The sequence below is a fragment of the Oncorhynchus clarkii genome, chromosome 33 (assembly GCF_045791955.1).
Source record: "Oncorhynchus clarkii lewisi isolate Uvic-CL-2024 chromosome 33, UVic_Ocla_1.0, whole genome shotgun sequence".
Lineage (NCBI taxonomy): Eukaryota > Metazoa > Chordata > Actinopteri > Salmoniformes > Salmonidae > Oncorhynchus > Oncorhynchus clarkii.
The window spans coordinates 33349971-33368115 of record NC_092179.1 but is presented as its reverse complement, the minus strand read 5'-3'; the positions used below and the strand labels follow the sequence as shown (position 1 = coordinate 33368115).

Genomic DNA, 18145 nt, shown 5'->3' with positions numbered 1-18145 from the left:
GGTTAGCCACTATTGGATTAAAAAGCCAAACCTAACACATTATCTGACAATTCATTTTCAGCAATATGGCGTCCATCCGTCCGGTGTTTGTCTGTCATTCAGTGTAACGCCAGTTGATGTGATAACTGTCTTGTAGATTGACAGAAATACTTTCCCCCAAAACCATATTAAATGTTAACTGCAAAGTAGGCTTACCTAGAAGAAGTACATAATTTGTATCTACCGTTTGTTTGTTGGTAAACTATGCCATGAAATCAGCAGCAGCAGTACTGAACCACCACAGACCGGCACATTAAAACGGCACATTCCTGCACAATTAAAAGGGAATTGCACTCCAAAATCTAAACGTGTTCGTTTTCTTCCAAACCTAAAAATAGTTTCTCCTGATGTGATTTAAACATTGACACGGACTCAGAACATGCCGTTTTGAGAGTAAAAACTAAATACATCAACTGAGAAAACAGAAGAATTTGGGAGGAAAAAATACATCAGATTTTATAAGGCCTCCTTTAGTGTTTATTAACCATTGTTTTACCAGGTATATCGACAGAAAACATAGTGTCTCTTGTACACTAAGGACCCGGGGAAAACAGTGTCTCTTGTACACTAAGGACCCGGGGAAGAGTTGCAGGGAGAGGAGAACAACGGGTCTATTTGAAGGTAGCTCTCATGCTTGAAAAGGTTGGAGACCCCTGGTCTAGAAAGTGGATTGAGGTGGGGATTTAGGGTGGGTGAGTCGAGGGGTGAGGGTTTAGGGTGGGTGAGAGTCGACGAGTGAGGGTTTAGGGTGGGTGAGAGTCGACGAGTGAGGGTTTAGGGTGGGTTGAGAGTCAGGGGGGAGGGTTTAGGGTGGGTATGGAGGTTGGGTGAAGGTGTAGGGTGGGTATGGAATTTGGGTGAAGGTGTAGGGTGGGTATGGAGGTTGGGTGAAGGTGTAGGGTGGGTATGGAGGTTGGGTGAAGGTGTAGGGTGGGTATGGAGGTTGGGTGAAGGTGTAGGGTGGGTATGGAGGTTGGGTGAAGGTGTAGGGTGGGTATGGAGGTTGGGTGAAGGTGTAGGGTGGGTGTGTAGGGTGGGTGTCGGAAGCGAGGGGCCACATGGTCTCAGATACGGTCCACACTTCTCATTCCTCCATCCAATGTCAAAGAGCCAAACCTGGAAAACAGCAACATCAGACAATATTATATCAATAGATAGATCAGCTTCTATTTATGTCCATGTACTAACAGGAAGGACCAAACAGCTGATCTAACAGGAAGGACCAGACAGCTGATCTGATCTAACAGGAAGGACCAAACAGCTGATCTAACAGGAAGGACCAAACAGCTGATCTAACAGGAAGGACCAAACAGCTGATCTAACAGGAAGGACCAGACAGCTGATCTAACAGGAAGGACCAAATAGCTGATCTAACAGGAAGGACCAAACAGCTGATCTAACAGGAAGGACCAAACAGCTGATCTGATCTAACAGGAAGGACCAAACAGCTGATCTAACAGGAAGGACCAAACAGCTGATCTAACAGGAAGGACCAAACAGCTGATCTAACAGGAAGGACCAGACAGCTGATCTAACAGGAAGGACCAGACAGCTGATCTAACAGGAAGGACCAAACAGCTGATCTAACAGGAAGGACCAAACAGCTGATCTAACAGGAAGGACCAAACAGCTGATCTAACAGGAAGGACCAAACAGCTAATCTAACAGGAAGGACCAAACAGCTGATCTGATCTAACAGGAAGGACCAAACAGCTGATCTAACAGGAAGGACCAAACAGCTGATCTAACAGGAAGGACCAAACAGCTGATCTAACAGGAAGGACCAGACAGCTGATCTAACAGGAAGGACCAAACAGCTGATCTAACAGGAAGGACCAAACAGCTGATCTAACAGGAAGGACCAAACAGCTGATCTAACAGGAAGGACCAAACAGCTGATCTAACAGGAAGGAGCAAACAGCTGATCTAACAGGAAGGACCAAACAGCTGATCTGATCTAACAGGAAGGACCAAACAGCTAATCTAACAGGAAGGACCAAACAGCTGATCTAACAGGAAGGACCAAACAGCTGATCTAACAGGAAGGACCAAACAGCTGATCTAACAGGAAGGACCAAACAGCTGATCTAACAGGAAGTACCAAACAGCTGATCTAACAGGAAGAACCAAACAGCTGATCTGATCTAACAGGAAGGACCAAACAGCTGATCTGACAGGAAGGACCAAACAGCTGATCTAACAGGAAGGACCAAACAGCTGATCTAACAGGAAGGACCAAACAGCTGATCTGATCTAACAGGAAGTACCAAACAGCTGATCTAACAGGAAGAACCAAACAGCTGATCTGATCTAACAGGAAGGACCAAACAGCTAATCTAACAGGAAGGACCAAACAGCTGATCTAACAGGAAGGACCAAACAGCTGATCTAACAGGAAGGACCAAACAGCTGCTCTGATCTAACAGGAAGGACCAAACAGCTGATCTAACAGGAAGGACCAAACAGCTGATCTAACAGGAAGGACCAAACAGCTGATCTAACAGGAAGGACCAAACAGCTGATCTAACAGGAAGGACCAAACAGCTGATCTAACAGGAAGGACCAAACAGCTGCTCTGATCTGACAGGAAGGACCAGACAGCTGATCTAACAGGAAGGACCAAACAGCTGATCTAACAGGAAGGACCAAACAGCTGATCTGACAGGAAGGACCAAACAGCTGATCTGACAGGAAGGACCTAACAGCTGATCTGATCTAACAGGAAGGACCAAACAGCTGATCTAACAGGAAGGACCAAACAGCTGATCTAACAGGAAGGACCAAACAGCTGATCTAACAGGAAGGACCAAACAGCTGATCTGACAGGAAGGAGGCCTTCATATGTCTTATCGGGGTTATTGACCATGTTTTGAATTGCTGGCCTCGGTCTGTTATAAAGTAAACATACGGCCATCACAGGGAGCTCTGTGTAGCCAGACAAGTCCTCACCTCTCCAGGAAGTGGTTGTTCTCCGCCAACTCCTTTACTACCCCCTCCATCTCTTCCTTCAGCTTCTTCATCCTGGAAATCACAGAAAGGATAGAGAGAGTTAACACTGGACACTGTCACTGAGAAGGTGGAATATCGTCCTACTGGTTAACACTGGACACTGAGATGGTAGAATATCGTCCTACTGGTTAACACTGGACACTGAGATGGTAGAATATCGTCCTACTGGTTCACACTGGACACTCTCTGAGATGGTGGAATATTATCCTACTGGTTAACACTGGACACTGTCACTGAGATGGTAGAATATCGTCCTACTGGTTAACACTGGACACTGTCACTGAGATGGTAGAATATCGTCCTACTGGTTAACACTGGACACTGTCACTGAGATGGTAGAATATCGTCCTACTGGTTAACACTGGACACTGTCACTGAGATGGTAGAATATCGTCCTACTGGTTAACACTGGACACTGTCACTGAGATGGTAGAATATCGTCCTACTGGTTAACACTGGACACTGTCACTGAGATGGTAGAAAATCGTCCTACTGGTTAACACTGGACACTGTCACTGAGATGGTAGAATATCGTCCTACTGGTTAACACTGGACACTGTCACTGAGATGGTGGAATATTATCCTACTGGTTAACACTGGACACTCACTGAGAAGGTGGAATATTGTCCCACTGGTTATAGATCATCCCTCAAGTCAACAAACATGTCCTCAGATGTAACAACATGATAGTGAGACTTACCCAGGGGCATCTCTACCAGGGTGATCTGACTGATGTAGGGACAGGGAGAGTAACTCACCCCAGGGTCATCTCTACCAGGGTGATCTGACTGATGTAGGTGTCAGGGACAGTAGCTTACCCCAGGGTCATCTCTACCAGGGTGATCTGGCTGATGTAGGGTCAGGGACAGTAGCTTACCCCAGGGTCATCTCTACCAGGGTGATCTGGCTGAGGTAGGGTCAGGGAGAGTAACTCACCCCAGGGTCATCTCTACCAGGGTGATCTGGCTGAGGTAAGGTCAGGGGTTAACGGTTAGGGGTCAGGGACAGTAGCTCACGCCAGGGTCATCTCTACCAGGGTGATCTGACTGATGTAGGGTCAGGGAGAGTAACTCACCCCAGGGTCATCTCTACCAGGGTGATCTGGCTGAGGTAAGGTCAGGGGTTAACGGTCAGGGACAGTAGCTTACCCCAGGGTCATCTCTACCAGGGTGATCTGACTGATGTAGGGTCAGGGAGAGTAATTCACCCCAGGGTCATCTCTACCAGGGTGATCTGGCTGAGGTAAGGTCAGGGGTTAAGGGTTAACGGTTAGGGACAGTAACTCACCCCAGGGTCATCTCTACAAAGGTGCTCTGGCTGAGGTAAGGTCAGGGGTTAAGGGTTAACGGTTAGGGACAGTAACTCACCCCAGAGTCATCTCTACCAAGGTGCTCTGGCTGAGGTAAGGTCAGGGGTTAAGGGTTATGGACAGTAACTCACCCCAGGGTCATCTCTACCAAGGTGCTCTGGCTGAGGTAGGCTTGAGGCTTCACCATACCACTGGATGCCAGAGGTAGCACCTTACCAGGTAACTGCTCCTGTAGCTACAACACACAAACATGGATATTAACAACTAAATTCATGCACCACAATGTCTACTCCCCCCATGCAGAGCGGTCATCAAGACAAAAGGTGGCTACTTTGAAGAATCTCAAATATATTTTGATTTGTTTAACACTTTTTTGGTTACTACATGATTCCATATGTGTTATTTCATAGTTTTGATGTCTTCACTATTATTGTACAATGTAGAACATAGTAAACAGAGAAAACCCCTTGAATGAGGAGGTGTGTCCAAACGTTGACTGGTACTCTATTTAGCTGCTTCTGTTACGCAGAACCGAGTTGTTGGTCCTGGTTTTATAACTCTGAATCCATGTTAGCATGGTCAGAAATGCTGCTAAACGGTAGTTATTGGTCCTGGTTTTATAACTCTGAATCCATGTTAGCATGGTCAGAAATGCTACTAAACGGTAGTTGTTGGTCCTGGTTTTATAACTCTGAATCCATGTTAGCATGGTCAGAAATGCTACTAAACGGTAGTTGTTGGTCCTGGTTTTATAACTCTGAATCCATGTTAGCATGGTCAGAAATGCTACTAAACGGTAGTTATTGGTCCTGGTTTTATAACTCTGAAACCATGTTAGCATGGTCAGAAATGCTACAAAACGGTAGTTGTTGGTCCTGGTTTTATAACTCTGAATCCATGTTAGCATGGTCAGAAATGCTACTAAACGGTAGTTGTTGGTCCTGGTTTTATAACTCTGAGATTAGTCTGAAACCATGTTAGCATGGTCAGAAATGCTACTAAACGGTAGCTGTTGGTCCTGGTTTTATAACTCTGAAACCATGTTAGTATGTCAGGGTCTGGGTGTTATCTCACTCCTGTTGTCTTGTTCTCCCACTCCTAGATATTGAGTTAGGTCAGGGTCTGATCCCACTCCTAGATATTGAGCTAGGTCAGGGTCTGAGTGTTATGCCACTCCTAGATATTGAGCTAGGTCAGGGTCTCTGTTATCCCACTCCTAGATATAGAGCTAGGTCAGGGTCTGAGTGTTATCCCACTCCTAGATATTGAGCTAGGTCAGGGTCTGAGTGTTATCCCACTCCTAGATATAGAGCTAGGTCAGGGTCTCTGTTATCCCACTCCTAGATATAGAGCTAGGTCAGGGTCTGAGTGTTATCCCACTCCTAGATATAGAGCTAGGTCAGGGTCTCTGTTATCCCACTCCTAGATATAGAGCTAGGTCAGGGTCTCTGTTATCCCACTCCTAGATATTGAGCTAGGTCAGGGTCTCTGTTATCCCACTCCTAGATATAGAGCTAGGTCAGGGTCTGATCCCACTCCTAGATATTGAGCTAGGTCAGGGTCTCTGTTATCCCACTCCTAGATATAGAGCTAGATCAGGGTCTGAGTGTTATCCCACTCCTAGATATTGAGCTAGATCAGGGTGTTATCCCACTCCTAGATATTGAGCTAGGTCAGGGTCTGAGTGTTATCCCACTCCTAGATATTGAGCTAGGTCAGGGTCTCTGTTATCCCACTCCTAGATATAGAGCTAGGTCAGGGTCTGATCCCACTCCTAGATATAGAGCTAGATCAGGGTCAGGGTCTCTGTTATCCCACTCCTAGATATAGAGCTAGATCAGGGTCTCTGTTATCCCACTCCTAGATATTGAGCTAGGTCAGGGTCTGAGTGTTATCCCACTCCTAGATATTGAGCTAGGTCAGGGTCTCTGTTATCCCACTCCTAGATATAGAGCTAGATCAGGGTCTCTGTTATCCCACTCCTAGATATAGAGCTAGATCAGGGTCTCTGTTATCCCACTCCTAGATATAGAGCTAGATCAGGGTCTCTGTTATCCCACTCCTAGATATAGAGCTAGATCAGGGTCTCTGTTATCCCACTCCTAGATATAGAGCTAGATCAGGGTCTGGGTCTCTGTTATCCCACTCCTAGATATAGAGCTAGATCAGGGTATGGGTCTCTGTTATCCCACTCCTAGATATAGAGCTAGATCAGGGTCTCTGTTATCCCACTCCTAGATATAGAGCTAGATCAGGGTCTCTGTTATCCCACTCCTAGATATAGAGCTAGGTCAGGGTCTCTGTTATCCCACTCCTAGATATAGAGCTAGGTCAGGGTCTCTGTTATCCCACTCCTAGATATAGAGCTAGGTCAGGGTCTCTGTTATCCCACTCCTAGATATAGAGCTAGATCAGGGTCTCTGTTATCCCACTCCTAGATATAGAGCTAGGTCAGGGTCTCTGTTATCCCACTCCTAGATATAGAGCTAGGTCAGGGTCTCTGTTATCCCACTCCTAGATATTGAGCTAGGTCTGGGTCTCTGTTATCCCACTCCTAGATATAGAGCTAGATCAGGTTCTGGGTCTCTGTTATCCCACTCCTAGATATAGAGCTAGATCAGGGTCTGGGTCTCTGTTATCCCACTCCTAGATATAGAGTTAGATCAGGGTCAGGGTCTCTGTTATCCCACTCCTAGATATAGAGCTAGATCAGGGTCTCTGTTATCCCACTCCTAGATATTGAGCTAGATCAGGGTCTCTGTTATCCCACTCCTAGATATTGCGCTAGATCAGGGTCTCTGTTATCCCACTCCTAGATATAGAGCTAGGTCAGGGTCTCTGTTATCCCACTCCTAGATATAGAGCTAGATCAGGGTCTCTGTTATCCCACTCCTAGATATAGAGCTAGATCAGGGCAAGAAATTGTATTTTTTTCCTAACGGTAACGTGATGTGGTTCTCGGGAACGAAGGGCAGGGAGTGTGTTGTGTACCTCCAAAGTTGAATCGACATTGGTGTCGAATTGGCTTAAATATGATGGGAGATTTGAATTGATCTGCAATCAATCCGTACTATAGTCACACCAGTCTATAAATAAGGGAATCCAAACCTGCTCCCACAGACTAACATAAAACAACGGGCCATCTCTCCCTCATCCCCTCCTCTCTCTTCCCTCTCCCTCCTCCTGCACCATCCCTCAACTTAGTGGAGGAAACCTGTTTACTTCAGTGTTTAGTAAGTGTGTGTGTGTGTGTGTTCAGACCTTAATAACTCTCTCCATCACCATGGAAACTTCCTTCTCCACGCTGTTGAATTGGCTGGTTAGACCAATCAGCTGCTTCCTCACGTGATGCACCTTCCTGTACAGGGGAGATAAACACACTATTGATACACCTTCCTGCATACCTTCCATACACACACACACACACACACAGACTGACTAGACAGACTGACCTCATCTGATACCTTCCTTTACAAGACAGACTGACCTCATCTGATACCTTCCTTCATCTACAGAACACACCGACCTCATCTGATACCTTCCTTCATCTACAGAACACACTGACCTCATCTGATACCTTCCTTTACAAGACAGACTGACCTCATCTGATACCTTCCTTTACAAGACAGACTGACCTCATCTGATACCTTCCTTTACAAGACAGACTGACCTCATCTGATACCTTCCTTTACAAGACAGACTGACCTCATCTGATACCTTCCTTCATGTACAGGACACTGACCTCATCTGATACCTTCCTTCATGTACAGAACACACCGACCTCATCTGATACCTTCCTTCATCTACAGAACACACTGACCTCATCTGATACCTTCCTTCATCTACAGGACACACTGACCTCATCTGATACCTTCCTTCATCTACAGGACACACTGTCCTCATATGATACCTTCCTTCATCTACAGAACACACTGACCTCATCTGATATCATCCTTCATCTACAGAACACACTGACCTCATCTGATACCTTCCTTCATTTACAGAACACACTGACCTCATCTGATATCACCCTTCAACTACAGAACACACTGGACTCATCTGATATCATCCTTCAACTACAGAACACACTGACCTCATCTGATACCTTCCTTCATCTACAGAACACACTGACCTCATCTGATACCTTCCTTCATTTACAGACCACAGTGACCTCATCTGACACCTTCATCTACAGAACACACTGACCTCATCTGATACCTTCCTTTACAAGACAGACTGACATCATCTGATACCTTCCTTCATCTACAGAACACACTGACCTCATCTGATACCTTCCTTCATCTACAGAACACACTGACCTCATCTGATACCTTCCTTCATCTACAGAACACACTGACCTCATCTGATACCTTCCTTCATCTACAGAACACACTGAACTCATCTGATTCCTTCCTTTACAGAACACACTGACCTCATCTGATACCTTCCTTCGCCTACAGAACACACTGACCTCATCTGATATCATCCTTCATCTACAGAACACACTGACCTCATCTGATACCTTCCTTCATTTACAGAACACACTGACCTCATCTGATATCACCCTTCAACTACAGAACACACTGGACTCATCTGATATCATCCTTCAACTACAGAACACACTGACCTCATCTGATACCTTCCTTCATCTACAGAACACACTGACCTCATCTGATACCTTCCTTCATTTACAGACCACAGTGACCTCATCTGACACCTTCATCTACAGAACACACTGACCTCATCTGATACCTTCCTTTACAAGACAGACTGACATCATCTGATACCTTCCTTCATCTACAGAACACACTGACCTCATCTGATACCTTCCTTCATCTACAGAACACACTGACCTCATCTGATACCTTCCTTCATCTACAGAACACACTGACCTCATCTGATACCTTCCTTCATCTACAGAACACACTGACCTCATCTGACACCTTCATCTACAGGACACACTGACCTCATCTGACACCTTCATCTACAGAACACACTGACCTCATCTGATACCTTCCTTCATCTACAGAACACACTGACCTCATCTGATACCTTCCTTCATCTACAGAACACACTGAACTCATCTGATTCCTTCCTTTACAGAACACACTGACCTCATCTGATACCTTCCTTCGCCTACAGAACTACAGAACACACTGACCTCATCTGATACCTTCCTTCATCTACAGAACACACTGACCTCATCTGATACCTTCCTTCATCTACAGAACACACTGACCTCATCTGATACCTTCCTTCATCTACAGAACACACTGACCTCATCTGACACCTTCCTCTACAGAACACACTGACCTCATCTGATATCATCCTTCATCTACAGAACACACTGACCTCATCTGATATCATCCTTCAATTACGGGACACTTACCTCATCCACTCCTCGCTCTTAGAGATGAAGAGGCGGTACTTCATGGCACACTCCTCTGTAAACAGAGACCTGGCCTTGGTGGCATGGAACACCAGCTTCTGTCTGTTAGAGGAGCATTATATTATTACTATACTGTAACCAGAAGATATACACTGTCTGTGAAATTGGGGAATTGAGGATAGAGGAGGACTGATGTTGGGGTTGAGGAGCAGATCTGTCATCATGGATAGAGGAGGACTAATGTTGGGGTTGAGGAGCAGATTAGTCATCATGGATAGAGGACTAATGTTGGGGTTGAGGAGCAGATCTGTCATCATGGATAGAGGAGGACTGATGTTGGGGTTGAGGAGCAGATCTGTCATCATGGATAGAGGACTGATGTTGAGGTTGAGGAGCAGATCTGTCATCATGGATAGAGGAGGACTAATGTTGGGGTTGAGGAGCAGATCTGTCATCATGGATAGAGGACTGATGTTGGGGTTGAGGAGCAGATCTGTCATCATGGATAGAGGAGGACTGATGTTGGGGTTGAGGAGCAGATCTCTCATCATGGATAGAGGAGGACTAATGTTGGGGTTGAAGAGCAGATCTGTCATCATGGATAGAGGACTAATGTTGGGGTTGAGGAGCAGATCTGTCATCATGGATAGAGGAGGACTAATGTTGGGGTTGAGGAGCAGATCTGTCATCATGGATAGAGGACTGATGTTGGGGTTGAGGAGCAGATCTGTCATCATGAATCATCAGGTCAACAGAATAAGACCCTGGATATTTATTGAAAGGAGCATCAACCTCATCACTGTGCATCTCCAACACCCTTATTCCTACACTATATCTGTCCTACAGTATATCTGTCCTACAGTATATCTGTCCTACAGTATATCTGTAGCCTAATAAACTGCATGGTCGTGGGAAGACCACACACCATTTAATCACGTGACTCCAAGTTGACTTCCATGTGATGGTTGTTATATCCATATTTGGGCATGAAAGGGTTTCCTCTGCCATTTCTCCCATCGTTCATTTTACAGACACAAAAAAGATCCCACCTTGCCGAGCGTATTTGGTTAAAAAAAATAATGTCAGGACATGTTTCCATCAGGCCTGTCAGGACATGTTTCCATCAGGCCTGTCAGGACATGTTTCCATCAGGCCTGTCAGGACATGTTTCCATCAGGCCTGTCAGAACATGTTTCCATCAGGCCTGTCAGGACATGTTTCCATCAGGCCTGTCAGGACATGTTTCCATCAGGCCTGTCAGGACATGTTTCCATCAGGCCTGTCAGGACATGTTTCCATCAGGCCTGTCAGGACATGTTTCCATCAGGCCTGTCAGGACATGTTTCCATCAGGCCTGTCAGGACGGATGGAAACCTGGTCAGCGGGACAGAAAAGACGGACCTACTTGTCAAATTTGTGTATTTGTTCCTCGTTGTACGGCAGACGTCTCTCAGCCTTGTCCTTCTTAAACTGGTGGTAGATGGCTGTAATGGAGTCCAGCAGAACCTTGATCCTCTCAACACTGAGACAGAGAGAGAAAACCATGAGTGTTAGATGGCTGAAAGGAGCTGTGGAACTCACGTGTGGCTTGAGGAGCAACATCAGTCCACAGATATTGGATATTACTCTCAGACTCTGTTTTTGTATGGAGATACAGGTATACTGTAACCTGGGTATACTGTAACCTGGTAACATTTATTATCTCTCTAGGTTACGGTGTGATCTCTGAAGTACACTGTAACCTGGTAACATTTAGTATCTCTCTAGGTTACGGTGTGATCTCTGAAGTACACTGTAACCTGGTAACATTTAGTATCTCTCTAGGTTACGGTGTGATCTCTGAAGTACACTGTAACCTGGTAACATTTAGTATCTCTCTAGGTTACGGTGTGATCTCTGAAGTACACTGTAACCTGGTAACATTTAGTATCTCTCTAGGTTACGGTGTGATCTCTGAAGTACAATGTAACCTGGTAACATTTAGTATCTCTCTAGGTTACGGTGTGATCTCTGAAGTACACTGTAACCTGGTAACATTTAGTATCTCTCTAGTTTACGGTGTGATCTCTGAAGTACACTGTAGCCTGGTAACATTTAGTATTTCTCTAGGTTACGGTGTGATCTCTGAAGTACACTGTAACCTGGTAACATTTTGTATCTCTCTAGGTTACGGTGTGATCTCTGAAGTACACTGTAACCTGGTAACATTTAGCATCTCTCTAGGTTACGGTGTGATCTCTGAAGTACACTGTAACCTGGTAACATTTAGTATCTCTCTAGGTTACGGTGTGATCTCTGAAGTACACTGTAACCTGGTAACATTTAGTATCTCTCTAGGTTACGGTGTGATCTCTGAAGTACACTGTAACCTGGTAACATTTAGTATCTCTCTAGGTTACGGTGTGATCTCTGAAGTACACTGTAACCTGGTAACATTTATTATCTCTCTAGGTTACGGTGTGATCTCTGAAGTATACTGTAACCTGGTAACATTTTGTATCTCTCTAGGTTACGGTGTGATCTCTGAAGTATACTGTAACCTGGTAACATTTAGTATCTCTCTAGGTTACGGTGTGATCTCTGAAGTATACTGTAACCTGGTAACATTTAGTATCTCTCTAGGTTACGGTGTGATCTCTGAAGTACACTGTAACCTGGTAACATTTAGTATCTCTCTAGGTTACGGTGTGATCTCTGAAGTACACTGTAACCTGGTAACATTTAGTATCTCTCTAGGTTACGGTGTGATCTCTGAAGTATACTGTAACCTGGTAACATTTTGTATCTCTCTGGGTTACGGTGTGATCTCTGAAGTACACTGTAACCTGGTAACATTTAGTATCTCTCTAGGTTACGGTGTGATCTCTGAAGTACACTGTAACCTGGTAACATTTAGTATCTCTCTAGGTTACGGTGTGATCTCTGAAGTATACTGTAACCTGGTAACATTTTGTATCTCTCTGGGTTACGGTGTGATCTCTGAAGTATACTGTAACCTGGTAACATTTAGTATCTCTCTAGGTTACGGTGTGATCTCTGAAGTACACTGTAACCTGGTAACATTTAGTATCTCTCTAGGTTACGGTGTGATCTCTGAAGTACACTGTAACCTGGTAACATTTAGTATCTCTCTAGGTTACGGTGTGATCTCTGAAGTACACTGTAACCTGGTAACATTTAGTATCTCTCTGGGTTACGGTGTGATCTCTGAAGTATACTGTAACCTGGTAACATTTTGCATCTCTCTAGGTTACGGTGTGAAAACACGTGTTACCCTTTGGGGCAGCGTTATCAGAAAAGCACAGCATTGATTTTCACTGCCACGCAAGACAATACATGTCTGTTTCACCACAGGATTTGAGCTCCACGGATAAACGATTGGACTGTATTAGTGATTTAAATAGTTGGACGGCTCACAACTCTTCCTCCAGCTAAATGAAGACGAGACCGACGTACTTATTGTTGGAGCCGGAGAGAGAGAATCTGGCTGCACATTGTAATTCACGGCCAATAAATCATTTTACATTCTGAACTCAATTTTAAAAAACAGACATTAGGAAGGTGAACAAAATAGCTTTCTACCACCTGAGGAACATTGCTAATGTGTGGCTGTTTTTCTCTCAGGCTGATACAGAGAGACTCATCCGTGCTTTGACTACAAACAGGCTGGACGACTGTGATGCTCTCCTGTCTGGTCTACCCAAGGAAGACATTGGTCAACTGCAAAACATACAGAATGCTGCAGCGTGGGTACTGGCCATGATCATGTTGATCGATTTCGTGCGTTTCTGTTAGTGTAAAACTATCAAGCTCACAACTAAAACTTTTGTCGCTTTCGCCTCCCGTCACTAGCACGCCAATAGCACGCCACTAGCACGCCAATAGCACGCCACTAGCACGCCACTAGCACGTCACTAGCACGCCAATAGCACGCCACTAGCACGCCACTAGCACGCCACTAGCACGCCACTAGCACGCCACTAGCACGTTACTAGCACGCCACTAGCACATCACAAGCACGCCACTAGCACGTCACTAGCACGCCACTAGCACGTCACAAGCACGCCACTAGCATGTCACTAGCACGCCACTAGCACGTCACTAGCACGCCACTAGCACGTCACAAGCACGCCACTAGCACGCCACTAGCACGCCACTAGCACCCCACTAGCACGCCACTAGCACGCCACTAGCACGCGCTAGCGTCGCGTGAATGTTCCCGGAAATAGAAACACAATTGCAGCTAACTCGCGGCGATCCCAGTGACGTCCCAGAATAAGGCGACAATATTAAAATGACCAAAAGAGTTCGGTCGGCTTTGTGTTTTCATTTTTGCAACTTGTATCGTCACAGCCCTAAAACACACTCGTTACTTACTTCCTGTCTTCAGGGTGTGTTCCAGCTTGAGTCCAGCTGTCCGTCAGAACACCACCTGACAGGAACTTACTCTTGATGTCCTGAACCGTCTGCTCCATGGGGACTAAGGAGTTAGAGATCTGCACAGAGAGACAACCAATCAACCACAGCCCTGGGGGAGGCTGAGAGACAACCAATCAACAGCAGCCCTGGGGGAGGCTGAGAGAAAACCAATCAACAGCAGCTCCAGAGATGGGAGGCTGAGAGACAACCAATCAACAGCAGCTCCAGAGATGGTAGGCTGACAGACAACCAATCAACAGCAGCTCCAGAGATGGTAGGCTGACAGACAACCAATCAACAGCAGCTCCAGAGATGGGAGGCTGACTGAGAAGATAATAGCCAGAGGCGGGGCCAGAGGGAACAGAGGCTGAGTGATAGGTTAGTAGCCAGGGGCGGGGCCAGAGGGAACAGAGGCTGAGTGATATGTTAAGGGGCGGGGCCAGAGGGAACAGAGGCTGAGTGATAGGTTAGTAGCCAGGGGCGGGGCCAGAGGGAACAGAGGCTGAGTGATATGTTAAGGGGCGGGGCCAGAGGGAACAGAGGCTGAGTGATAGGTTAGTAGACAGGGGCGGGGCCAGAGGGAACAGAGGCTGAGTGATAGGTTAAGGGGCGGGGCCAGAGGGAACAGAGGCTGAGTGATAGGTTAAGGGGCGGGGCCAGAGGGAACAGAGGCTAAGTGAAATGTTAAGGGGCGGGGCCAGAGGGAACAGAGGCTGAGTGATAGGTTAGTAGCCAGGGGCGGGGCCAGAGGGAACAGAGGCTGAGCGATAGGTTAAGGGGCGGGGCCAGAGGGAACAGAGGCTGAGTGATAGGTTAAGGGGCGGGGCCAGAGGGAACAGAGGCTGAGTGATAGGTTAAGGGGCGGGGCCAGAGGGAACAGCAGGTACTTACAAGGACTATTTTCTTCCTCATGTCTGAGATCTCATCGTATTCTGACGACGACAACATATTGGCCTGCATTAACACCTCGTACCTGGGAGAGGAGACAACAACATATTGGCCTGCATTAACACCTCGTACCTGGGAGAAGAGACAACAACATATTGGCCTGCATTAACACCTCGTACCTGGGAGAGGAGATAACATATTGGCCTGCATTAACACCTCGTACCTGGGAGAGGAGACAACAACATATTGGCCTGCAGTAACACCTCGTACCTGGGAGAGGAGACAACAACATATTGGCCTGCATTAACACCTCGTACCTGGGAGAGGAGACAGCAACATATTGGCCTGCATTAACACCTCGTACCTGGGAGAGGAGACAACAACATATTGGCCTGCATTAACACCTCGTACCTGGGAGAGGAGGCAACATATTGACCTGCATTAACACCTCGTACCTGGGAGAGGAGACAACAACATATTGGCCTGCATTAACACCTCGTACCTGGGAGAGGAGACAACAACATATTGACCTGCATTAACACCTCGTACCTGGGAGAGGAGACAACAACATATTGGCCTGCATTAACACCTCGTACCTGGGAGAGGAGACAACAACATATTGGCCTGCATTAACACCTTGGCCTGCATTAACACCTCGTACCTGGGAGAGGAGACAACATATTGGCCTGCATTAACACCTCGTACCTGGGAGAGGAGACGACAACATATTGGCCTGCATTAACACCTCGTACCTGGGAGAGGAGACAACAACATATTGGCCTGCATTAACACCTCGTACCTGGGAGAGGAGACAACAACATATTGGCCTGCATTAACACCTCGTACCTGGGAGAGGAGACAACAACATATTGGCCTGCATTAACACCTCGTACCTGGGAGAGGAGACAACAACATATTGGCCTGCAGTAACACCTCGTACCTGGGAGAGGAGACAACAACATATTGGCCTGCATTAACACCTCGTACCTGGGAGAAGAGACAACAACATATTGGCCTGCATTAACACCTCGTACCTGGGAGAGGAGACAACATATTGGCCTGCATTAACACCTCGTACCTGGGAGAGGAGAAAACAACATATTGGCCTGCAGTAACACCTCGTACCTGGGAGAGGAGACAACAACATATCGGCCTGCATTAACACCTCGTACCTGGGAGAGGAGACAACAACATATTGGCCTGCATTAACACCTCGTACCTGGGAGAGGAGGACAACAACATATTGGCCTGCATTAACACCTCGTACCTGGGAGAGGAGACAACATATTGGCCTGCATTAACACCTCGTACCTGGGAGAGGAGACAACAACATATTGACCTGCAGTAACACCTCGTACCTGGGAGAGGAGACAACAACATATTGGCCTGCATTAACACCTCGTACCTGGGAGAGGAGACAACAACATATTGGCCTGCATTAACACCTCGTACCTGGGAGAGGAGACAACATATTGGCCTGCATTAACACCTCGTACCTGGGAGAGGAGACAACAACATATTGGCCTGCAGTAACACCTCGTACCTGGGAGAGGAGACAACAATATATTGGCCTGCAGTAACACCTCGTACCTGGGAGAGGAGAACACAACATATTGGCCTGCAGTAACACCTCGTACCTGGGAGAGGAGACAACAACATATTGGCCTGCATTAACACCTCGTACCTGGGAGAGGAGACAACAACATATTGGCCTGCATTAACACCTCGTACCTGGGAGAGGAGACAACAACATATTGGCCTGCATTAACACCTCGTACCTGGGAGAGGAGACAACAACATATTGGCCTGCAGTAACACCTCGTACCTGGGAGAGGAGACGACAACATATTGGCCTGCATTAACACCTCGTACCTGGGAGAGGAGACAACAACATATCGGCCTGCATTAACACCTCGTACCTGGGAGAGGAGACAACAACATATTGGCCTGCATTAACACCTCGTACCTGGGAGAGGAGACAACAACATATTGGCCTGCATTAACACCTCGTACCTGGGGGAGGAGACAACATATTGGCCTGCATTAACACCTCGTACCTGGGAGAGGAGACAACAACATATTGACCTGCAGTAACACCTCGTACCTGGGAGAGGAGACAACAACATATTGGCCTGCATTAACACCTCGTACCTGGGAGAGGAGACAACAACATATTGGCCTGCATTAACACCTCGTACCTGGGAGAGGAGACAACATATTGGCCTGCATTAACACCTCGTACCTGGGAGAGGAGACAACAACATATTGGCCTGCAGTAACACCTCGTACCTGGGAGAGGAGACAACAATATATTGGCCTGCAGTAACACCTCGTACCTGGGAGAGGAGAACACAACATATTGGCCTGCAGTAACACCTCGTACCTGGGAGAGGAGACAACAACATATTGGCCTGCATTAACACCTCGTACCTGGGAGAGGAGACAACAACATATTGGCCTGCATTAACACCTCGTACCTGGGAGAGGAGACAACAACATATTGGCCTGCATTAACACCTCGTACCTGGGAGAGGAGACAACAACATATTGGCCTGCAGTAACACCTCGTACCTGGGAGAGGAGACGACAACATATTGGCCTGCATTAACACCTCGTACCTGGGAGAGGAGACAACAACATATTGACCTGCATTAACACCTCGTACCTGGGAGAGGAGACAACAACATATTGGCCTGCAGTAACACCTCGTACCTGGGAGAGGAGACAACAACATATTGACCTGCATTAACACCTCGTACCTGGGAGAGGAGGCAACATATTGGCCTGCATTAACACCTCGTACCTGGGAGAGGAGACAACAACATATTGGCCTGCATTAACACCTCGTACCTGGGAGAGGAGACAACAACATATTGGCCTGCATTAACACCTCGTACCTGGGAGAGGAGAAAACAACATATTGGCCTGCAGTAACACCTCGTACCTGGGAGAGGAGACAACAACATATTGGCCTGCATTAACACCTCGTACCTGGGAGAGGAGACAACAACATATTGGCCTGCATTAACACCTCGTACCTGGGAGAGGAGACAACAACATATTGGCCTGCATTAACACCTCGTACCTGGGAG

The 18145-nt window shown here is 46.6% G+C and overlaps 1 protein-coding gene across 2 annotated transcripts in view; it reads right to left on the bottom strand.

Moving 5' to 3' along the window:
* Window positions 1–354: 354 nt before the first annotated feature.
* LOC139392693 (TANK-binding kinase 1) overlaps window positions 355–18145 on the bottom strand; it is a 60272-nt gene continuing 42481 nt past the window's right edge. For both annotated transcript variants that reach the window (XM_071140863.1, XM_071140864.1), the window contains exons 13-20: window positions 15057–15138; window positions 14124–14242; window positions 11152–11268; window positions 9747–9848; window positions 7619–7715; window positions 4489–4592; window positions 2989–3060; window positions 355–1155 (exon numbers count right to left, since the gene is read on the bottom strand). In XM_071140863.1, coding sequence (XP_070996964.1) covers window positions 1104–1155; window positions 2989–3060; window positions 4489–4592; window positions 7619–7715; window positions 9747–9848; window positions 11152–11268; window positions 14124–14242; window positions 15057–15138 — 745 coding nt within the window. In that variant the 3' untranslated portion in view covers window positions 355–1103. The remainder of the gene's footprint in view (window positions 1156–2988; window positions 3061–4488; window positions 4593–7618; window positions 7716–9746; window positions 9849–11151; window positions 11269–14123; window positions 14243–15056; window positions 15139–18145) is intronic.